The following is a 24227-nucleotide window of genomic DNA, read 5'->3' as shown; positions in this document are numbered from 1 at the left end:
TACTTTCCATATCACCCCGAAGGCTATCTTTCATATCCTGAATATCTTCATTCTGTGCCATAATGAGCTCCCTCGTGTCTGTTTGGCTGTCCTCTTTTATCACCTCCTTGATCTTAGCTATATCTTCCCAATTCAGTGGCCCAGGGTTGCTTTCCACTCCTCCAATTACTAATAACGCAGCAATCACTAACGCTGCCAGCACGATTTCAGAGTATTTTATATCACATTTTAAACCACATACCTGATATTTTATTCGATTGTTCCATCGGCCGATGACCGCTCGGTAGAGTTCTATGCTTATTCCCATTATGCTTACGCCACAACACTCAGCACTCCGCACACACGTCTGCTTCGTTTACAGGGCTCCAATCGACTGTTCCTCGTATACTAAACGTTCAAAGTCTTTAGAAAGCGCAGAGAGTATGGACATAGGACGAGAGTCAGAGGGTGGTTGTGGGTCTAAACTCTTAGGTACCGATATAATATTGGCTGTTTTCCAGACAGTAGGGAAAGTTCCGTTTAGTAAACAGTAGTTCAGTATGTGCGTCAGTATAGGGAAGATAGCACCCACAATGGTATGTATAAAAGTAATAGGACTATCATCTACACCTGTAGTCTTTGATTTAATTGAGTACAAAGCCTTTTAACCTGATTTTCTGTGACACTGTGAAATGTGAATGGTTGATTGGCTGGAGGAGAGGGCGGTGAAAAGGTGCAGGTAATTTGGGTAGGTTGAATATCTATTCTACAAAAGTAATCGTTCAGTTCCTCAAGTGGAATGTCAGGAGTTGTCTGTCTCTGTTGATGTTTTCCTATTCCCAGAATTCTACGTTGGTCCCATGCACGATTAGAATTTAAGTTGTTAGCTAAATTCCGGAAGTAGATACATTTTTATTTCTGATCAACTGCTTTGTGCGATTTCTTAAGATGCGGTTAGATTCGAAGTCTGTGCCATCTAGGGTTTGTTTATAATGTCGAAATAACGAGTCACGGTGGGCCATTATTCTCTTGCCTTCATCATCAAGCCATGGGCAAGAAGGATGAGAAACATGTATTCGACACGCGCGCGCGCGCGCGCGCGCGCGTGTGTGTATCTTTGCCGCATTACTTGTATAAAATGTCACTTCTTTATTGCTTATCACATGACCATTATTATAATAACATTACCGTATTTAGTCTAAACCGGAATATTGCATCCTTACTCAAACTGTTTATTTTTGCATGAAATGCTGCAGTTATGTTGGGATAGGAGTAACAGAGGTAGCCGGAGGGGAGGGGAGAGGGGTTGTCGTCCAAGGAGTCCAGACACCCCAGGAGTTTTAACGAATGTACTTTTAGTAAGCATTTTTATATATAATGTATATTAATATTAGCTTCCTGAGTCCGACTCATTGGCTGAATGATCAATGGTGAGGCCTTCGGTTCAGAGGGTCCCGGGTTCGATTCCCGGCTGGGTCGGGGATTTTAAACGCGTCTGATTAATTCTTCTGGCTGGAGACTGGGTGTTTGTCCCAACATTTTCATATTCAGACAACATACTACAGTACCAACCACCAAAGAAACACACAACACTGATTGCATCCCTCTATATAGGGTTGGCGTCGGGAAGGACATCCGGCCGTAAAACAGGGCCAAATCCACATGTGCGACACAGTTCGCACCCGCGACCCGACACATGTGGGAAAATCGGGGGGGGGGAGAAGAAGAAGAAGATTACTATTAGCCTCCGGAATCCGCACGAATCCATCACTCTTACTTGGATCTAAGGACACTCATTTCCTTTTTAGGTATTCAACACCACCTAAACGATGGAAGTTTGGACACATATCAAAATAAAATTCTGGATGAATGCACTTCCCCCCCCCCCCCTGAAATCCTGGCTACGCTACCGACCAGTATGAATACTCCCCTGCCTCTACGATTAACACAGAAGATGTGAGAAAATTCCCGCACCCGTATCATCACTTCTCAGCCATATTTCAACTCCTTTTAGAATGTCTGGTAAATATTTATCGATTAAATTACTTAATTCTATTTCTTTATTTAGAATTCTTGTACAGTTTCACACAAACAACTGTATATCATCCTTACTTGGCTTTCAGCTGACCATGCTCTTATCACTGCTCCCAAGTTCACCCCGTTTCCGCGAATGTATCTCCCTATAATTCTTTACCCGATAACTTATACGTACCGTTGCGGTTAAAGTGAAGGCCCCATCTCCTACCCATCCAGTAGGATCTACAAATGTTATTTCCAATTTCCCCCACATACCCACCCCATAGACTCATTTAAATCCTCGATCACCTCCAATTACTATCCCCCTTACACACTATCCGACTGATAATCTCCGCTCCCTTAAACTTGTCCCACATTGTCATAAACGGATCCCATGTGTCCCCAAGTGAATTAGTACACATTCCTGCTTGCCTTACGTCGTTGATGCCAATATAGAAAATTACCACCTTCTCCTTCCCTTGTACTTTCCTCAACATCTGCCTTCACTTATTTCCTGGAAAACATACTACCCTGGTTCCCTTTCCTCCACACACTTTCCCACATGCCTAACTACGGAGTCACGCATGACCGGAGACTCAACCCCACCGAGCTCCTCTCATGGTCTCCCTAACTTTCCTGAGGGCTGCAGAACCTATTTCCTCCTCCCTTATCCCCTCCTCGCAAAACTGTACCACCTCCCTCTTCTCAACCTCTACTGTAAGTTCCGCTTTCATACTGTTCCCTTTCCTCACCCCTCCAGCGTAACACTTCCCTTTGCTGATCTACCCTCAGCGATTCATTCTAATTTTTTACCGAAACCTCTCCTGAACTCATTCCCTGATGGGAAATCCTAGTCTTAATTTTCCGTCCCCTTAAAAGATTAGCCCACCAGTCTTCTACAACCTCTCCCCTTCCTTTCCTTGCCTCTTGCCTAGCTACTATATCATGTACATTGAATGAGGGAGACCAGCCTTCATTCCTGTCCAATATTAAAAACCTATCTCCCTCAAACTCACTATCCGCTTTTTTATATGCATTTAATTAGAAAAATATCCTATCGCCGAATATTATTTATTGCCCATTCTACAAATTACCATGTTTTGTCCTAGCCTTTATATTTTGGGACAAGAGTGCATCAATATTGCCACTACTTTATTTACAACCCTCGTATAATTTACCACCTCTTCTCTTCAAGTGTTTATCCATTATTGTTTTAATGATAAACATATTATCTAAAGTTTTCATTCCTTTCCTGTATCCGGACAGGTGCACCAAGAGTACAAAGTAACCCTCGACCCATGTTACGTCAAATGCATACTCCTTAATGCACGCTCCACCTGGCTTTCTCAGTCATTCTTTTATCTTCTCGGAAACAAATGAAATAATAAAATGTCAACTGAAATAAAATAATGTACTCTGCGAATATATTATTACGTGACAGTACGGTGGTAGCCCCTTTCGGTACTTCCTGGAAGGGGCTAGTGTCAGACGATTGGGGATCTCCCAGCCGGTCTGTGGGGAGGGACCAACTTTTCCGTGTATTGTTCTCGTCGGCTGGCTTACCTGCGAGTTTCTGTTAGATGCAACGAGAATATTCCGTCTCTAGCCACGTCACGAATATTCCGGTACATGTCACCCGAGCTATAAAAAGGGAGGCTAGACGCGGACAGTTAGTCCGTGTTGAACTCCATGGTGAAGTCAGTGTTGGTCTTGGGGCCAGTGTTGGACTCCATGGAGTCAATGCAAGACTCAAGTGTGTTAGGGTTTTTTTTTTTTGGCTCGACTGACGGCGACAGAGGTGTTGGCTAGACTCCCAGTCTCCCACCGAGGTCTGAACAAGGAGTTCGGAGTTGTGGTTGTTGCGTAGGAGAGACGAGTGAGCGGCTGGACTGAGCACGGCGTAGGAGACAGAAGACTGTGTACTGTGTTGACTGGCATGAACTACAGAACATTATACATAAATAATTATTTGTGTGCACGTATATGGACTGAGGATCGCCGCGAGTCAACGAGGGAAGCAGCTATCGTGGATGTAATTACAACTGCGTTAATAATAGTTTTGAGAGTACTGCCCTGCTGTTTAGCACAGTCGAACGGTTGCTGTTTATTTGCTCACTGTGTTTGACTGTGTGAATTACTAGACTGTCTCTAGAGTCGAACCAAGGAAAGCTATCGCGTGTTGTGTACCCGGTAGCACTGTGTTCAAACCCAGCGGTGTGCACGCAGCTGCTGTACGGGGTGACTGGACATGGAGAAGCACAAGTGAAAGGTCTGTCAAATACGATTAGGGCTTCCTTCAGGTAAAGATTGTCCGGCTGGAGTCCTGCTGTGAGAGACTTGTAAACAGACAGCAATTAGTGAGTGTGGCCGTTCATGGTTGAATAGAATTGTGTGTGCACGCATTTATTGGGCCATCCTGAAATAGAGTAATAAAACAGACACTATTTTATTCGTAACAGGATATATCAGAGGAAAGATGTAAAGAATATTACACAAGGATTTCATGACAATAAAGCAAGCAAGATACTAAGGGCCGTCTTCTCCAAATGAGTTTAAACTAGGTTTATTTTAATCTGGTGATGATGCTTGTTGTTTAAAGGGGCCTAACATCGAGGTCATCGGCCCCTAATGGTACGAAATGAGACGAAATGGAATGACAAATTAAAAGTCTAAAATTCTCCACTGACCAGAATTCAAAACGCGAGGACGAAGAATGAATGGATGGATATGAATTTAAAACAATCAGTGGATGCGACCCGCAATGCCTTACATTCACAGAAACTGACTAAAACAATAGGATTACTGACCAAGGGACTGCTGCTATAGCATAACACTGAATCGATGATGCTTGCAGTCTAAAGGGGGTACAAAATCCAAGTTATCGGCCCTTCATAACGGTACTTATCGCTAGGAAAGTAGAACAATGGTATGTGTCATGTCGCGGTACTAATCAAAAGTAGCAGAGACTCGCGGTATTCCACACATTAAGGTACTACTCACAGGTTATGAAATTCGACATATAATACAGACCTATGGTTTTTCTCACATTGGGGCGCCATTTACAGGCAACGCAAACCTATGGCGTCCATCACATAAGAGTACTAACCACAGGGACCTGCACTATCCCGTGGTGTTCCTCATACAGTGGGTACTAATCATAGGCAAGGCAGAATCATGGTAGCTATCATCCCATGGTCCTGCTCATATGGTGGCACTAATCACAGGTACTGCAAAAGCCGACCGCACGGTGCTCCTCTGTGCTAGTAATCACAAACCTATATGGTACCTAATACAGTGGTACTACGCGCAAGTAAAAGCGACCCATGGTGTTCTCCGCGTGGTGGTACTGATCACAAGTAGTTTCATGGTTCCAAGACAATCATCCCTTGGTCGCCCCTTTTAGTCGCCTCTTACGACAGGCAGATGATACCGTGGGTGTATTCTTCGTCTGCGTCCCCCACCCACAGGGGGTTGTCTGTGTGGTCCACGAGAGGTATTTTATTTCCCTCAATTCCGCCGGCAAGCCGGTTAGGACCCCCCTATCCGCCACCTGGGATGCACCATGTGGGAGTATAACCTCTTCCCCTGCTACGCCAGCATAGTAGGTTCGTGGTATTTTAATCTAGTTTAAGTCTAAGTTTAAACTAACATTCATTTTTCCCACATTGGTTTAAACTTTGAACCAAGTCTGAACTTGGTTTAAAGTTAAACCTTCTATATTATAGGTTTAAACTGCTGTTTATATTCAGCCTTCTTGACATTTTATTAACGTATGTGATTTTCCTAGTAGAAGGGTTAGTTTTGACTACCAGTACTGCAGTACTTAAGTAGAAAACGTACTAAAATTACAACGTCGTATTAGCATTAGAAAAATGGAAGAATTGATTGAAGTCTTTGATTAAATAGGAAATAATTCTGATGTGCACGTGAGGTTAAGAAACCACATTCCAACAAAGGGTTACAATCTTGGAAAATCGGATGTAAGGGAGTTTTTTTTTTTTTGACGGATTTATAATCCATAAGCGAACAACAAGGGATTGTCTGTATCAAAGAAGGATTCATTTAAAATTCAACTGCACGAAATAATGCTAGTAGCAATGATTCTGGATGCTTTAAGATATTATGCAGCAGGCATTTTTCTCATTAACAACGGGAACCACGGACCATAAATTGCAGTCTCCTTATAATATTATATAAAATACTGTTGGTGGCATGAATACTGTAATGTGAAGCATGAAAATATTCCTACATAAGTGGTGTAATACGTCCGCTCATTGTGTGATATCTGATGGCTGTGGTCGTTAAAGCGTTAGGTCTGCATCGTCCGAAATCGTGATTAGACGGTTCGAATCCAGTTGTTCGAAGATATTTTTCACCATCAGAATGTTGGCCGGCACGATAGGAGAGGTGGTGGTATACTATTTCTAATGGCTAGATTGCGTGCCAAAAGCCTGGATTCAATTCCGAACCTCTCTGCCGTGTTTGTATGGAGTGGGGGCATTGACGCCGTTGGTGGTGATTCGTCCGTCGAGTGGCGACGCTAAGCCCTGAGTAGAGCCGTTGGTGCTATTCGAATAGCAGTAGGCTATGTCGACACCGGGCTTTACCCTCCCCATTCCTAATAATAATAATAATAATAATAATGTTTCTACGTCCCACTAACTACTGTTGACTGTTTTCGGAGACGCGGAGGTGCCGGGATTTTGTCCTGCATGATTTCCTCTACGTGCCAGTAAATCTACCGACACGAGGCTGACGTATCTGAACACCTTCAAATACCACCGGATTCAGCCAGGATCGAACCTACCAAGTTGCGTTCAGAAGGCCAGCCCCTAAACCGCCTGAGCCACTCAGCACGGCGCCCCCTTCATACTTTCATATATCACGTCATTCATTTCATCTCATTACCTCCCCTGATGTGGTTGATGTCAGGAAGGACATACGGTCGTAAAGAGTCCAGCTTCAAGAATAACCTATTCTTGACAGGCTACACTCGGAAAATGTCGAATAACTGTGATGCTGTAGACTGAATGAGTTCCACTCAGTGGAGAAATACTGAAATGATGAAAACTACGTTGCTGGAGGGTAAGTACAGTACTACAGCTTTATTTTCTAGTGATCAGAATTTTCGGAATCTGATCAAATATTAGACGACTTATATAATGTGTTTGTTTTGTCATATTTAAGACAACTGTTCTTAAGAAAATATAAACTATAATAAAAAAAATATTCCTGGGATCAGAAAAATAATAAAGTGTTCCATGCTTGCTAGTAAACTAGTAATAAAATAAATTATAGTTAAGAATACTTCATCCTAACTATTGCCAGCATACTAGCAATACAAATATTAATGCTATAGGGAGAAGGGTATTATGCTTACAGTACTACATACCGCGAACTAGGTTATGTTATAAACGAGTATAGAATTAAGTAATACATCTCCAAATAGTACATCCTCGCTGGTCTGTCTTCTGGATCCGAGGTTTGCGAGATTGATTCCGGCCGAGGGCGATGGATTTTAATAGGAGATAAATCTCGAGCATGCTTGGAAATTGTTTCCTTGAAATTCACAAAAATGTTGACTTTCTGAGGAAAGGATTATTGCCAAAAGACCAGGATTTTAATATTTCAACGTTCCGTAAGAAAATACAGACATCAAAAAACACGTATTAAGACCACGGTACTTGTTTGTTGTAAAGCATGTTAGACAAAAATAAGAAATAAAAGTACTCCCCAAGAAATTGTAGACAACAATGGGTAAAATTATACGACACAACACTTCGGACAAATATGAACAATTTATCAGGAGAGCTAATATCCCACTGAATTTCTACTGTATTCACTACGTACAATAGAACTAATTTGCCACAAACAGCTGATATTAATACAAAAATGTCGGCCATTGAATTACTTTGCTCTGATTGGCCAATTCCAATCGACTATGCCTTCGACTACTCTTTCAGTGCAGCCAACGCTAGCGCAAATTTGACATCACTTGTTTAAACGGGCGAGCTGTCGTAGGTACTAAAGTTAAACGGGTTTAATTTATACCAGGTTTAACTCGATTTGGAGAAAATGGTTCTAAGTGATAAAATAGGAATAACAAACCAACTTAAATACATAGACAGATTATTATTATTATTATTATTATTATTATTATTATTATTATTATTATTATTATTATTATTATTATTCACCCAAACATAAAGGAAAATGCTGTTAAATGCTGAAATATCGACAGGACTACACAGGAATTTCACAACAATAAATAAAGCAAGATACTATCTAGTAAAATAAATACACTACAATTCTAAACGGCAATTTCAACAGGTTAACTGAAACAGAAATGTACTTAGAACTAAATTCCAAGATAAATGTTTACCCTTACTCCACTAGGATTATTGAACAATAAAGCAAGCAAGATATTTTCTAACAAATTAACTACACTACAAGTCTGAACTGCACTTAGTCGTGTCCTAATTACAATAGTTTAACTGCATCAACAGAAATGTTTCTGCAGTTAAAATACATACCTATTAGACTTTTTTCCTAGAATATAACAGTTTTTTTGCAAGCTGCTTTATGTCGCACCTGCACAGATAGGCCTTACGGTGACGATGTGATAGGAAAGTGTTAAGAGTGGGAAGGAAGTGGTCGTGGCCTTTTAAGGTGCAGCCCCAGCATTTGCCTGGTGTGAAAATGGGAAACCAGCGAAAACCATCTTCGGGGCTGTCGACAGTGGGGCTCGAACCCACTATTTCTCGGATGCAAGCTCACAGTTGCGCGCCCTAACCGCACGGCCAACTCCCCCGGTCATCTGCTGATTTACTCGCCCGCATTCCTGCAATAGAATATTTGAAATTTTTCTTCATCAACTGCTTTTACCACACCCGTGGGATCGCGAACTGTGTCGCACATGTGGATTACGCTCTGTTTTACGGCCGGGTGCCCTTCCTGACGCCAACCTTATGTGTAAGGATGTAACCACTATCGTGGCGGTTGGTACTGTAGTGTGTTGTCTGAATACGAAGAGGAAAGTGTTGGAACTAACACAAACACCCAGTCCCCGAGTCAGAAGAATTAATCAAACAATTAAAATCCCGACCCAGCCGGGAATCGACCCGGGACCCTCTGAAACGAAGGCCTCAACGCTGACTATTTAGCCAATGAGTCGGATTTTTGTATGTGTATGTACTGTATGTAAACACTCCACTGGGTAAAATGTTAAAAAAAAAAATGCAGGGAAATACAGTGCTAAGTGATACCTGTATATACACTACTTTTACTTTTTCTGTAATTATTATGCACAGTAACCAATCACCCTAAACGAGACCAGCACCTGCCTTATTCAACCAAATATTTTGAGACCCCTTAATTAGAGCATTAGATTGAAACTTAACAGATGAAGTTTACGTTGATGGAATTTTGGTAGCCTCAGAGATTGTTTTAGAAAATTAAGTAAATTTGGAAAAAATATTGAAAAACTTGAGGAACACAGGGTTCAAAGTACATTTAAAGAAGTCTTGTTTTTGTCAAGAGGAAGTATCGTTCCCAGGACATGTCACTGATGGAGATGAAGTCCAGCCAGACCCAGTGAAAATTCAGGCTATCAACCAATTTCCCTGGCTAATGAAGATGAAACCAATCTGACAGTTTATTGGCATGTACCAATTATTTGTGGATCACTGTCCTCATTATATGGAGACAGTAGCACCTCTCCAAGATCTATTCCATGTAAATAACAAATTGAAATGGGACCAGGCTTGTGAGGACACTTTCAGAAAATTAAAGACCTATTATCCAAGAGCATTACATTGGGTTATCCTGATCTCAACCGATAATTTGTTAAGAAGCAAGCCATTATTTTCAGTGTCCACTTAGTTAACGTAACTTAAAACCTTTTCAGCCCGTCAAAACACTAGTCAAAACACATATAACACTATAATATACATGTAAAACTTAGAAATTGCTTGCAAAAACATACCACAAAGAGAAGTAATAACAATCATAACCACCAAGGAAAGCCCTAAATATAATTAGATATGAAACAACCGAACAATCCAACTCCATAGTTAACATTAAAAACGAATAAAATGAAAAACAAGAATGCAATCGTAACAAAAGCAGATAAAGGGAACACAACGTTGGTAATGGAAAAGACTGGTATATACCGTACAACAACAGAATTCAAAAATTACAACGTGACCCAACAAATACATTTCAGAACAAGGTAAAGCAAGCAATCAAGAAAACAGACATTTTTCTCAAAAAAACAAGAGAAAGAAAGCCTTACCATTAATCCTAAACTCCTCACACTTAAGCGTCTCCCCAAAATACACAAAAACTCCATGTTCCATTAGACCTATAGTAAATTTCAAAGATCCACCTGTTATAATGTAAGCAAACTACTCAACTAAATGCTAAAAGACAAATCTCACTCAAAGAAGACAGGTCAATAAAAAACAACCTAGAACTAAACAAAGAACTGAACACACAAAAATATAATACACAATAATCAATATGTTGACTAATGTACCAATAGTAGATTCAATTAAAGTAATAGGAAACAATTTAAAGACAACAATTTACAAATCATTTTAGACATACATACATCATGATTATAGACCGTTATGCCTTTCAGCGTTCAGTCTGCAAACCTCTGTGAATTTACTAAACGTCGCCACAATCCTCTATTTGCAACTAGTGCTGTGGCCACATTTAGTTCTATACCTCTTATCCTTAAATCGTTAGAAACTGAGACTAACCACCGTCCTCTTGGTCGACCTCTACTTCTCTTACCCTCCACAACAGAGTCCATTATACTCCTAGTTACCTAACCTCCTCCATTCGCCTTACATGGCCCCACAACCGAAGCCGGTTATGCACACAGCTTCAACCATCGAGTTCATTCTTAACCTATCCTTTATCTCCTCATTTCGTGGACCCTCATGCCCTTGTTTCCACCTCTTTGCACCAGCAATCATTCTCGTTTATTTTATGTCTGTTACTTCTAACTTATTCACAAGATATCCTGAGTCCACCCAGCTTTTGCTCCCGTAAAGCAAAGTTGGTCTGAAAACAGACCGATGTAAAGATATTTTCGTCCGGGAGCTGACTTCCTTCTTACTGAACACTGCGAGCTCATTGCATTAGCTTTACTGCAACTCGATTCAATCTCACTTACCATCCTGGGAGAAAACACATCCTAAATAGTGAAATTATCTACCTGTTCCAGCTTTGTATCACCAATCTGACATTCAATTCTGTTGAATTTCTTTCCTACTGATATCAATTTAGTCTTTGAAAGGCTAATTCTCATACTATACTCATTGCACCTATTTCCTAGTTCCAAGATATCAGACTGCAGGCTTTCGGCACAATCTGCCATTAAGACCAAGTCGTCAGCATAGGCCAGACGGCTTACTATATTTCCACCTAACTGAATGCCTCCCTGCCACTTTATACCTTTCAGCAGATGATCCATGTAAACTACAAAAAACAAAGGTGAAAGATTACAGCCTTGTCTAACCCCTGTAAGTACCCTGAACCAAGAACTCGTTCTACCACCAATTCTCACTGGAGCCCAATTGTCAACATAAATGCCTTTCATTGATTTTACTAATCTACCCTTAATCCCATGAGCTTGGTTGTTCGTAAAACAACTAGAAGATTTCCTTTTACGTTGAGAAGATTTTCAAAATATTTCCTCCACCTGTTCAGCGATTTCCTGGGATATATTATGAGTTCACCTGAATTATTAGATTCCCGGTACTGCCAGAAATTTAAGAATGGCAGGAGGGCCGGTATGTGGTTGAAATGGCACGTGCAGCTCACCTCCATTGGGAGTGTAAATAAAACGAGCTGCACAACCTCGGGATGAGGACACGAGTTCACTTAATACCTAAAACACTGTTCATTTCCTTTTTCCCTCCCTTCCCAAGATTCCTTATTACTGTCTAGAAAGGTTTCCCTGCTGCTTGACCTAGCCTTTCCAGGTTATTACCAAAATCTTCCCATGACTTGTTTTTGGATTCAACAACTATTTCTTTTGCTCTGTTTCTTTCATCTATGTAAAACCCCTGTCTGCATCAGCCCTTGTTTGGAGCCATTTCTGATAAGCCTTCCTTTTATGTTTGTAAGCTGCTCTCACTTCATTATTCCACGAAGATGTTAGCTTTTTCCCACCTTTACACACAGTTGTTCCTAGGCATTCCCTTGATGTTTCTGCTACAGCATTTCTGCATGCCTCCCATTCTCTTTACATCCTGATCCTGCTTACTGCCCACCATTCAGAACTTCTCACTAACCACATCCATGTACTTATGTCTAATTTCCTCGTCCTGGATATTTTCTACCCTTATTCGTTTGCAGACAGATTTTGCTTCCCATTTCTATTAGCTTCCATATCTTCCCCACATTTAACAATCACCCTTTCGTATCCTTCAGTTCTATTTCCAACTCTCGCATTGAAATTGCGTATTAGGACTATCCTATCCTTGCTGTGACCCTGACTACGATGTCACTCAATGCTTCATAAAACTTGTCAATGTCATCCTCATCTGCACCCTCACATGGTGAATACACTGAGACAATTCTCGCCCTAATTCCTCCAACTGCCAAATCTACCCTCATCATTTGCTCATTTACGTGCCTAACAGAAACTATGTTGCTTGCAATGGTATTCCTGATAAACAGCCCTACCCCATACTCTGCCCTTCCCCTTCTAACACCCGTCAAGTACACTATATAATTTCCTACCTCTTCCTCGTTATCTCCCATTGCCCGAATATCACTTACTCCAAGCACATCCAGATGCATCCTCTTTGCTGACTCAGCCAGTTCTACTTTCTTTCTTCCATAAGACCCATTAATATTAATAGCTCCCTATCGAATTCCTTTTAGTTCACAAAGTTGTTTCAAAGGAGTCCCTCGCCTGTCAAATGGGAGTGGGACTCCGTTACTCCCATAGGTCCGAAGCAGGATGCTACCTTACTTACGCATAGTCCAAGTGAGGATCTCTCCTCTAACGGGTTAGGGACCATAGGCGGATTGTATAATCCTAGCCGCCTGAGCTCAAGAGGATCATGACTCAGAATATGAATGGAATATTTGAAATGAATAGCAGCATTTATCACCAACAAAGCAAAAACCGTTACTCATCTTAGCAAATTACCCTACCGTATGTTCACTTGATGACGTCTTATTTTCTTTAAACTAAATTTATAATGCTACCGGTATTGTATTTTTTATTTGATGAAACCATTTCCTTCGTGACATGTGCAACAAATTTTAAAGTGCTATATGAAATATTGTGTCTAGTGCATATATGAATGTAGAAAGTGTAGAGGGTACAAGTTTGTAAGATAACCTGCCTTTACAAGTGCCATACCAACGAAACTAAATATATTTTTTTAAAATAGACAAATCGTCTTTCCCCCAACCCAGAAACGAAACGTAAACTACGTAACCTAACAGCACGCATTCTACAAAACACCAACACAAATTGTTTATTCCACTAACTGGATCACCCCTATACCAAATTTGTCTATTATGCGAAGTAATAACTTCCCAAGTAATTGTTACTTTATCACTACCGGTACTTAGACGCACAGCCGACTGTTCACTAGCGCGTCCAACAATGTTCTAGAAAGCATTCTTCAAGACACGGAAAGTCACCTTGCCAGGTCTGCTTCAGGATGGTCGACAGCGTGGATGATTGAATCCCAAAATTGTTTGCTACATCCTTTTAATTTTCCACTCCACTTTCCATGGGCTTAATAACTTACTTATTTTCTGTGAGCTTCAAATACTTGCACTTCTTTGAACTCATTTTACAACTGATTATAAACGTTGTGCATTATTGGATAAACAGTAGTGTGTTAGCAACAGCCGAATGACAAAAAACAATTCAAATTACCGAGTAAAAACAGTGACTTCGAATTAAAGTGTGTCTGCGGGTGGTCTGTCATGATATTCGCTTTGAATTAATAAGTGTAACTAAAGTCCGGCTCCATGGCTAAATGGTTAGCGTGCTGGCCTTAGGTCACAGGGGTCCCGGGTTCGATTCCCGGCAGGGTCGGGAATTTTAACCATAATTGGTTAATTCCCTTAGCACGGGGACTGGGTGTATGTGTCGTCTTCCTCATTTCATCCTCATCACGACGCGCAGGTCGCCTACAGTCGTCAAATCACCTGGCAAGCCGAAGTCCTCGGACACATCCCGGCACTAAAAGCCATACGCCATTTCATTTCAGTGTAACTTAACATGCGATCTTTCGAATTATTGCTGCTTTCTCAAGGGACTGGACAACCAGTTCGATTTATCAAGGAATTCGAATTATTGATAGGTATTCAAGTTAGTAAGAGTCGACTGTATACACAGTAATGGCCAGTCAAACCTTTAAGAAACACAATAGATAAAGTGCGATGTTCCTGACATTTTAGGAATATAACCGCCAATTCTACTTGGGAAACTTGAATTAATCACTTCTACAAAGGAAAAAAAAAAAAAAAAGAACTATCACAACTGCTTCCGCTAAATTGCAAATGAAAAGATAACCGTATAATGCTAATATGCTTTCCAGAAGCCGCTAGATTTTATGCGAGTCTGGAATAGCACAAGATTGAAGAAGGAACAGTAAGTAAATAGGCTGCAAGTCATTAATGATCCAACAGCCATTCTAAGTTAGATATGAAATAGTGAAATATAGACATTCCCATCTAAAGTTCCCGACATCAGATTTGTCTGTTTGTATGTGTGATTTTGAAACTAAAAGTTATGTCCCTGTTCAGATTCCACATAAAACTGGAAGTACCGGGTCTACGATCATGATATAAACAATCAAGTAAAACTAAAAGCCTGCTTGCTTAAACCATCTTATAACCAATGTCGTTGAATGTCTTCAAAATATGGCCCTAAACGATTACATACCCTGCCAGGATATTCTGTTCCGCGTATACCAACTACACCCACAGCCTTACTGTCTGAGAAACAATATTAGCTCATATAAGAAAATGAACGGCTTCCCTGAGAAAAAAAATGTTTATAATCAACAATTCAATTCATACTTCCAGTAATGTTGCTTCATTATTCATTGGGTTGAATTGTAATTCATCTTTTTATGTTTAATCAGGTTTGTTTCTCAGTATCACTTAATATGACAAATAATTAAACCCTTAATATATACAACACATGGTATCACCTCTTTCAACTGTACGCTATCACAATTGGTATATTTCCATTTTAAACTGTCTGCTTGAAAGCCCCAAGTATAAGCCTAAAGTAGTTTACCTACTGCACACTTAGGCCTATTCATTATGAACCAGTAATACTGTGGAAGACAAGTTATAGTTTAGACAATTCCATTTTCAGTAGCAAATAAGCTCGCCGAAAAAAAGGCACGCCTGGATAAATCATTACAAGTATCATTTAACGCCGTATAACTCTGCCTCTAGATTTGATAACCGCCTGGATTCGGTTAGGAAGAGTCCACAAGGCTGTGCAGGAAGTCGCATCCAGGTTAAGACACCCGCTGAGGGTTTGATCGCGCAATTGCACCAAATTGTGGGGATGCTAATGTCAGCGTTTTACCTGCTGTTCTAACCTGTCCCACAGATCTTCAATGGGGTTCAAGTCGGGTGACTTTGCAGGCCAATCGAGATGTAATAGGGTGGGGAAGTGTTCATAAAACCAGTCAGATATGCGTTCAGCCCGATGAACTTTGCTGCTGTCATCTTGAAAAACCGGGGTATCATTAGCATACTCATCATGCAGATGTTGACTGAAAGGCAACATCTCATCATCCAGAATGTTTAAATAAACACGTTGGTTCATGTTAATGGTCACCTCAGTGAGCGGGCACAATCCACGATACGAAGAACGCTCCCAAAAACATCACAGATCCACCTCTGGCTTGAACCTGACCTTGCACACATCCAGGATAAAATGCTTCATTTGGCCTTCGGTGCATTCGACGACGCCCATCATTGGAATACAAGCAAAAAAACGTGATCCGTCAAACCACATTACATTCCACCAGTCAGCTACTGTCCATGTTCGATGTCCGACTCGTTGGCTGAATGGTCAGCGTACTGGCCTTCGGTTCAGAGGGTGCCGGGTTCGATTCCAGGCCAGGTCGGGGATTTTAACCTTCGTTGGTTAATTCTAATGACTCGGGGGCTGGGTGTGTGTGCTGTCCCCAACATCCATGGAACATACACACCTCGCATAACACTATCCTACACCACAATAACACGCAGTTACCTACACACGGCAGATGCCGCCCACCCTCGTCGGAGGGCTGCACCCGGCTAGAAAGAGCCGTACGAAATTTTAAAAAATTAGAATAATAAAATTAATTTTTTAAAAGATTAGGCCTAGCTTCTAGCGCATAGAAGACGCGCAGCTTTATGTGCCTGTGTGAGCTATGGCTACTCCAAATGTTCATTACATGCAGTTCCCGTCGCAATGTTCTCTCGCTAACAGGTTGGCATGGGCCTTCATTCACTGACTGCAGCAATACATGTCGGGTTTGGAAGCGATTTTGATTCACAAGCCGTGAAACGCTTCTCCGGTCCCTCTCAGTCTGGATCTTTTTCCGACCACAATTCTGACGTTGTTTCGTGGCCACGTTAGTACACCACTGCTTGTAGACACGCTGAACAGTCCGCTACGAAACACCAACAAATCTAGCAACTTCACGCACCGTATGGTCATGGGCACGGCCGAACACGATTGCCCCCTTTTGCCACTCTGACACATCCTTTTTACATCTACCCATGTTGACGTACAGTGTCCGCTTCAACCATCAATGTCTCACTGTAGTGGTGGGGACGGAGCGAGTGGAACTGTAGAGTAACTCGGTTCTTCAGGTTTACGTGACGTCAGAGCGGAGCACCGAGTCAACTCGAATACTCCGTATGTTTAAAGTTGTTGCGCTATATTTTCTACCGATATCTGTAATAAGAAAGAAGCAATAATGCCATGATAATCCTCCCAAGCATGGCAGTATTTTACTTGCAGTCCAGGTAGAAAATCCGCTACTTGTAAAATTTGCAATCAAATCTATTGTACAGGTGGAGGAATGTCAAATTTATGGAATCACATAAAACGGGAGCATCGTAAGGACATGGTACAAATACAGTTGCACATCGTAAAAGTAATTCCATTCCGACGTGTGGATGAGACGGTGCAGGAAAAAAATTAAGTTGCATAGGAGTTTGGCTACTTTTGTATATGAAGACGTGCAGTCACTGAAGGTTGCAGAGGATAGAGCCAGACCTGTAGCTTAGATCCTTTCCAACAGAACAAAATAGTACCAGGCCACCATAGCTCAATTGGTAGAGCTACCGACGCGAACTCGGGAGGTTGTGGTTTCGGATCCCACTGGTGTCCGGTTGGCCATTTTTTCTGTACTTAACATCTCTTCAACACATACTAAATGTGCGTAACGCGACCTAATAGGTTGAAAGTCGATTTCGATTACAATGCGGTCGTGAAATTTCAATATTCATTGACCTTTAAGTGAACTTGCTCTTGCTTACCTTAGCGTACCTGCTACATCTGTGCCCGCATAGGAGGTGTTTTCATGTACTAGACAAATTATTTCAGACCGAAGGTCGTTGCTTTCTGCAAAACGAGCGGAAACTCTGATATTTCTGAATGGAAATTCCTCCTATATAACACCTGTTCCAGAACACTAACGGTACTTCCCATACTGTCTGTTTACAACGTGTTGTGTCTTGATTTTAATGCTTGTCACAAGATGGAGAATTGAGTTCATTTGTATAGTTTACTAATTATTTCCATGGTCTCCGGTGCCTCATATTAAGCACAGAGTTGTAATTACACTGTTACGTTATGTGTTATATTTATATTACATTATAAAATTGTGCAAATAACCAATAATAGATAGTACGGAGCATTGTACCACTGATAATAATTGATAATCTTCTTTATGAATGTAAACTGTAGCTTAGAAGGTCAATATACAGTTTAAATTTACCGCTATAAAGTTGTACTCGGTTCTGTACTCGGTTTAACCGAGTAATGACGTCACACTACTTGCTCCGAACTGAACCGCTCCGTCCCCACCACTATCTTACTGATCGCTACTGCTTTATGCTCACAGAGTGTAGTGTTTAAGAACCTTGACTTAGAGGCAATGCACGTGCGCATGAGCACGAGACTCGTTCGATGCGCCATCTGTACAGGCTTAACGATCCATCTGCGCATGAACACTAGGATGAATAATATTTTGTCCGGTGAGCTTAAGTTCCTACCAGGGAGGTGAAACTCTAATAGGGCTTTTGGTTCCAGTCTGTAGCTAACTTCAGGTAGTTTCAGTCTCTTTTTCTAGATGGCGCTGGAAGTCATTCATAACGTGTAAATAGTTATATACACGTTCTGTAGATGGCACGCAAGTAAGCATGAAATGAGCGTTGTTAATAATTAAAGGCAGTTTGTCTCGAAGTGAAGTATTTCAAGTCTAACCTCAATCAGTGGGCACTTCTCACAAATTAATTAGTCATAAAACGTCAAGCATTGTGGAGATAATATTGCTGAATTGCATCGAATTCGACTTTTCCCCAATCGATTAACCTTGTTCGAACTTATATCGATTTTAATCGATAGTTCCCATGATGCTACAGTATTTGTGTTGTTTGAATTCCAAGTGCTCATGTGCTTGTGATGTAAATGTTAGTTCTTTGTGCTTGTTTATTTGAAATATATCTTCGCCAGTCCTCCTGAAATCCTGTATTTCGTGTTTGAGTACACATCAGGGGCTGAAAGCTGAATGGTTCTATTAATGTAGTTCTATATATTTCCTGTCTCAGTGCATTTAATTCTGTTATTTTTATTTTCATGTGGTACTTGGATATTGATGTGATACCCCATTGTCTTGCATATGGTGTGCTCTGTTGTCTTGCTTTCGAAGGGATTTCTTATTTGTTATAATATCAGCTTTGTGTTAATGTGTCAATCAATCATTTGAAGTTAAAGCTGCTTTGAGGTGTGTGGTTATGTTCTCAGTAACATAGTATGCCATACGAACTAGGGGTATCAGATCATTATTTACAACGTAGTAAGTACTTGGAAATAAAAATATATGAATTACAATGTATTGGGCATGGAAGTAGTAGAACTGCATTATTATCGCCGTTTGATGGGAGGGGGGGGGGGCGAGGGGCAGGGAAAGGAGGGGGAGGAGCCGTAAGCATACCCGGATGTGCGTCACTGCGCCGGATGTTAATTCTCCGCGCTATCTGTTGATAGTAATTCTAAGGTATTGCACCAGAATGCACATTGTGGCGCTATCTCGGAAAAGAGACTAAAACTACTAGCGCCAAGTGGCTTGGAACCGAAATTTATCATTGAGTTTCATCTCTATTCTATTCTATCCTCTTTGGTTCCTACACTGTCAGCATCAGAGGTAGGTTGGATTGAAGATATCTGCATGAGAATATTCATTTGCAGTTTAGATTTCATTGGTGAACATTCTGAAGTCAGGGATTCCAATGTATAAGGGAATTACCAAAATAACAAACACTGTATATATTATAAGTAGGTATACTTCTATCCTGCCTTTTCTGACGAGATGTAGAGGTATGGGCTAGAATAAATTTGCTACTCTCAATGGCCTGTCTCAGTATCATCCTTGGCTTCGACAATATGAAAGTGACCCGAGGTATCAGCGATGCTAGTAATACCATTCCTTATGCAAGCAGTCCCTGTAACGAATGATAAGAAAATATCGCTCATAAGATCAGTTGGTGCATGCATTTCAGGAGGCTTGGGCCACTTATATGTAATAATAGCAACGGCTGGCTCGGTGAGGAAAGGAACGGGAAACTATCTCACTCCTCATTTCCCTAGTATGCCTTTTCAGTGACGCCTAGGCTATACAGAAATGGACAAAAGTATTCATACCCCAACCCATCCAAAACAAAATGCTTTATTGCTGGACCAATACGGAGTACAGGTAAAAATTACAAACCCGAACGTATACCTCGTACAACAGAGTACAGTACATTAAAACGCACAAAATAAACTGGAAGTAAATAACAGTACATAACAAAGCAACAAATTCGTACTCCATGACACTACTTGTCTGGACATGAGTATTCATACCGTATCCCAGAAGAGTTCAAAACTCAATGAAGAAACAAATATTACCAACTCGATCAGTAGCGCGTTTGTTTGCCTTTCCTGTATATTACTTCTTTTAACCTGCTGGGCATTGAGACCACCAGTTTCCGTGTTAGTTCAGATGAAATGTTCCCCATTCTTGTTGTAGTAACTGTTTCAAGAGTGCTTTATTTGTTATGTGGTGTTCTCTTAGTCTGGACTCCAATTCACTCCATAGATGTTCGATGGGGTTGGTATCCGGAGATTGGAGAGGTGTTTTTAATGTGTGCGTCGTGTTGTAGGGTACCCAAAAACGAACAATTCCCGCCGTATGTTTAGGGTCGTTGTCGTGTTGGAAGTAAAACTCATTAGCAATCCCAAGCTTTTCGGCGCTTTTGCTTCTTTCAGGATGTTCAAATAGTGAAATCTGTCCATAGTCCCCTCGATAAATACCAACTCCCCGACACCTGAAGCGGGCATTGAGCTCCACACCGTAACCACACCCACACCGTAACCACACCCCCGCCGTGCTTCACAGTGGTAATGAGGTTCTGCTCATCGAGCTCTGTGTCTACACTCAAATGCGTCTATCACTTCGGAAAATATTAAATTTACTCTCATCTGTAAACATCACTGTCGACCAAAACGCATTATCTTTCGTCACATATTCTTTTGCAAATTGTAGTCTATTCCATCGATTCACTTTCGTTAAGTGTGGGACCCTTGATCGATACCCAGCACGATGAAGGACCCTCCTTACTGTTTTGTGTGACACTGCATGATGGAAATATTCTGCCAGCTGCGATGCTATTGCCAAAGATGTAGTGTGTGGTTGTTTTTAATTGTGGTTACTATGAACCTTTCTTCTCGTGCGGTCAGTTTCTTCGGACGTCCTCTTCTTTTCTTGCCTATAAGAACACCCTGTCCCTTTAACCTTGTATGCTTTGCACAGTTGGTTTACTCCTTTCAATGATGTTTTCAATCTCGGAATACGATTTCCCTTTGTTGAAGGCGTAGAATAAGTCGTCTCTCTTCAGACTTTTCCCTAGTTTTCCTCGCCACTGGACTAGTACCGTCTCTGACCAGCTGATCAGTCCATCTCTGTCTGCATCTACTACATAACTAATGAAACGGAACAACACAGGTTTCTGTTTACTCGTTCAAACCCCATTCTTACACTTAAGGTATGAATTCTCATGTCCAGACAAGTAGTGTCATGGAGTACGCATTTGTTGCTTTGTTATGTACTGTTATTTACTTCCAGTTTATTTTGTGCTTTGTAATGGCCACTGCTGTACAAGGTATACGTTTGGATTTGTAATTTTGACCCGTACTCCGTATTGGTCCAGCAATAAAGCATTTTGTACTGGATGGGTAGGGGTATGAATACTTTTGTCCATGTTTGTATATGACATAGCTTGGCGGAGCTGCTGAGGATCAAACCAGCCTTCGGGCTGAATACCCGACATACATACATATTTCTATCTATGACATAGCATTAAAATTGGCACAATGACAGGATTCACAACTTTTGAGACAAAGCAACATTAAAAAAAGGAACCAAGTGCTTACAAACTCATGAAATGTACATATTTATGGATTAACAACTGCTTGGCACCCTCTAATCAAATTACAGTTTCAAATTCCAAAATACCTTTACTACAAGAAAGTGGTCATCTGATTGACTGACAAAACTCAGCCTGTAAGAAAACCAAACCTAGAGAACTGCAGTAATTCCAGCATTCCAATATGAATCTGACAGCAGTAATTTCATCCCAGATGATTCCATATTTATTCTAAGCAAATACTATGACGTTTAAACTTAGCTACTCATAGTCTAAAATAATGAATCACACTAGCACAACAATAACACATTTAAAAAGTCACACAGAAGTAGTACCTCGGTCTAATGACTTAACAGATCCCAGAGCCTCATATACAGCCATAAGAACTAGTTGCGAGTAAATTAATTGAGGGATAAAATGCGTTGGTACTTCATTTTTTTTATTGTTCCAGCAGCAGTACTGCTCATAGTACAATCCAGTGCTGAAAATTTACTTGACAGCAGGCTTCGGAGCTCAACTAAGGAACCCAGCCCAGACAGATTCAACTATTTTGACGTGGAATTATTACAGGTAAAATTTTATAATGCAAGAGTGAAACTCTGAACTAGGCTAAGTATCATTTTCCAGCATTTGCCTCAGAACCCAGGTATGTTACTATTCTAAAGCACACTTGGCACTGCTATGCAACGAAACAATATTCAACGTATAAGTCAGCATTACTGCACTGTGCAGAGCTTGTTAAGTCAGGAAACAGATAGGAACATTCATTTGTTCTCTCCTGAAAGAAAGGAACTACCAGTCATCAAGATGTCAAAAAGAAACTTCGTGAAATTGAGAAGGAATACAGAAAACACTCAACTTAGCAAAGAAGTATAAGTAATTTATATAACCTAAATCAAGGCAGTTTTTAGACTATTATCCTATTATAAAACTGTCCCATTATACCCATTGACAGTATACCTGCTCTCAGATACAATGCGAGTGTCATTACATGCGTACAATACTATCAGTGGAAGAAACGGTGAATCTATTCAAAAAAATTTGCGGATGTGACTAACAGAAAAAAAAAGATGACATTAATGGACCATTACGATGAAAGACATGGCACAAACCAACAACCCTATGAGAGTTCGAGCATATCCACTAAACAGAGGAGGAAAGACAAAAACCGAAGAAATGTTCAAGTGAGGATGAAGAGGAAACTAAAGATCAACGAAATAGAATTTCAAACACAGAAAGTCGATAGAAGAATATCTGTTTATTTCAAACTGCCATATGTTGACACTCTCTGACAAACTTGTGTTAAAAACCCTTGCAATTCTGTAAGTAACTTTGAAAATCATCACAGGAACGCAAATAGATCCAACACAATCCTTACAGAAGAGACCTCAGCATTTCAAATGCCCAGAAGTTCCATCGCTACTCTATATACTGTATATAAAAGCCAAATACCACTCACCGATCACTGTATCTCCAGATCGAAAATATCTTGAAAGCTGAAATTAGAAACAAGGGTTCAACTTTTGCCCTAGAGGTGCACTAAGACAGGACTTTTCAAAATTCAGCTCCTGTCCTAGACTTAGGCCCTTTGATACAATAGCATAGGCTAACATAGGTGAACATCGAATTTATTGTACAAGGACGAGACAAAGCTCGTTTCAAATCTTACCTACGATGCATGAAACAAATCTCATTATGTCCCTATGGGCCCTAAAACCAACAGTTTTTGGGATATTGGCACCACACTGCACTGTTCTAGAGTCAAAATTGCTGGAGAGCACAAGTTGACTGACTCACGAACGAGGTGATCAGAATTACAACTTCCACTTGGGACACGCATAAAGATTGCAGGAAGAAGATATTATGTGGGAGAAGTTCACGGTGCTGTCAGTTGTATCATTTACAGTATTATGATCAGACATGCAACTGCGTGCTGCTGTTTCATTTACAACAATACGATCAGACGTGCTTCTGCATACTATCAGATAACTTTATACTGTTTATTAAAGTAACTTTTATTCATCGTACACATCTTTTCTTTTATATGTATCATTTATTCTTAAAACGTTCCACACCGAGCTCGATAGCTGCAGTCGATTAAGTGCGGCCAGTATCCAGTATTCGGGAGATAGTAGGTTCGAACCCCACTGTCGGCAGCTCTGAAGATGGTTTCCCGTGGTTTCCTATTTTCAAACAAGGCAAATGCTGGATCAGTACCTTAATTAAGGCCACGGCCACTTCCTTCCCACTCCTAGTTCTTTCCTATCCCATCGTCGCCATAAGACCTATCTGTATCGGTGCGACGTAAAGGATTTTTTTATTAAAAAACTTTCAACATTTTCAGACTAAATTTGGTCACAACGTTATAGTTGTTCTATCCAGCATTTCTAGAGCTCCTGTATACTGTAGTTCCTGTTACTCAAAGCTGACTCAATTCCGATGGCAAGGGGGCTGGGTGTATCTCTCGTCTTCATCATCATCATTTCATCCTCATCACGATGTGCAGGTCACCTAGAGGCGTCAAATCGAAAGACCTGCAC

The 24227-nt window shown here is 40.8% G+C and overlaps 2 protein-coding genes across 3 annotated transcripts in view; one reads left to right on the top strand and one right to left on the bottom strand.

Moving 5' to 3' along the window:
- LOC136863754 (constitutive coactivator of peroxisome proliferator-activated receptor gamma) overlaps positions 1–24227 on the bottom strand; it is a 1011420-nt gene that overhangs the window by 439193 nt on the left and 548000 nt on the right. The gene's annotated exons all lie outside the window — the stretch shown is intronic.
- LOC136864906 (uncharacterized) overlaps positions 1–24227 on the top strand; it is a 349415-nt gene that overhangs the window by 233359 nt on the left and 91829 nt on the right. Inside the window, exon 9 of the mRNA XM_068226495.1 lies at positions 22142–22257. Within this exon, the coding sequence (XP_068082596.1) occupies positions 22142–22257 (116 nt within the window). The remainder of the gene's footprint in view (positions 1–22141; positions 22258–24227) is intronic.

The sequence above is a fragment of the Anabrus simplex genome, chromosome 2, assembly GCF_040414725.1.
Source record: "Anabrus simplex isolate iqAnaSimp1 chromosome 2, ASM4041472v1, whole genome shotgun sequence".
Lineage (NCBI taxonomy): Eukaryota > Metazoa > Arthropoda > Insecta > Orthoptera > Tettigoniidae > Anabrus > Anabrus simplex.
Note: the sequence above shows the minus strand (reverse complement) of the source record. Positions and strands in the feature narration are given on the sequence as shown.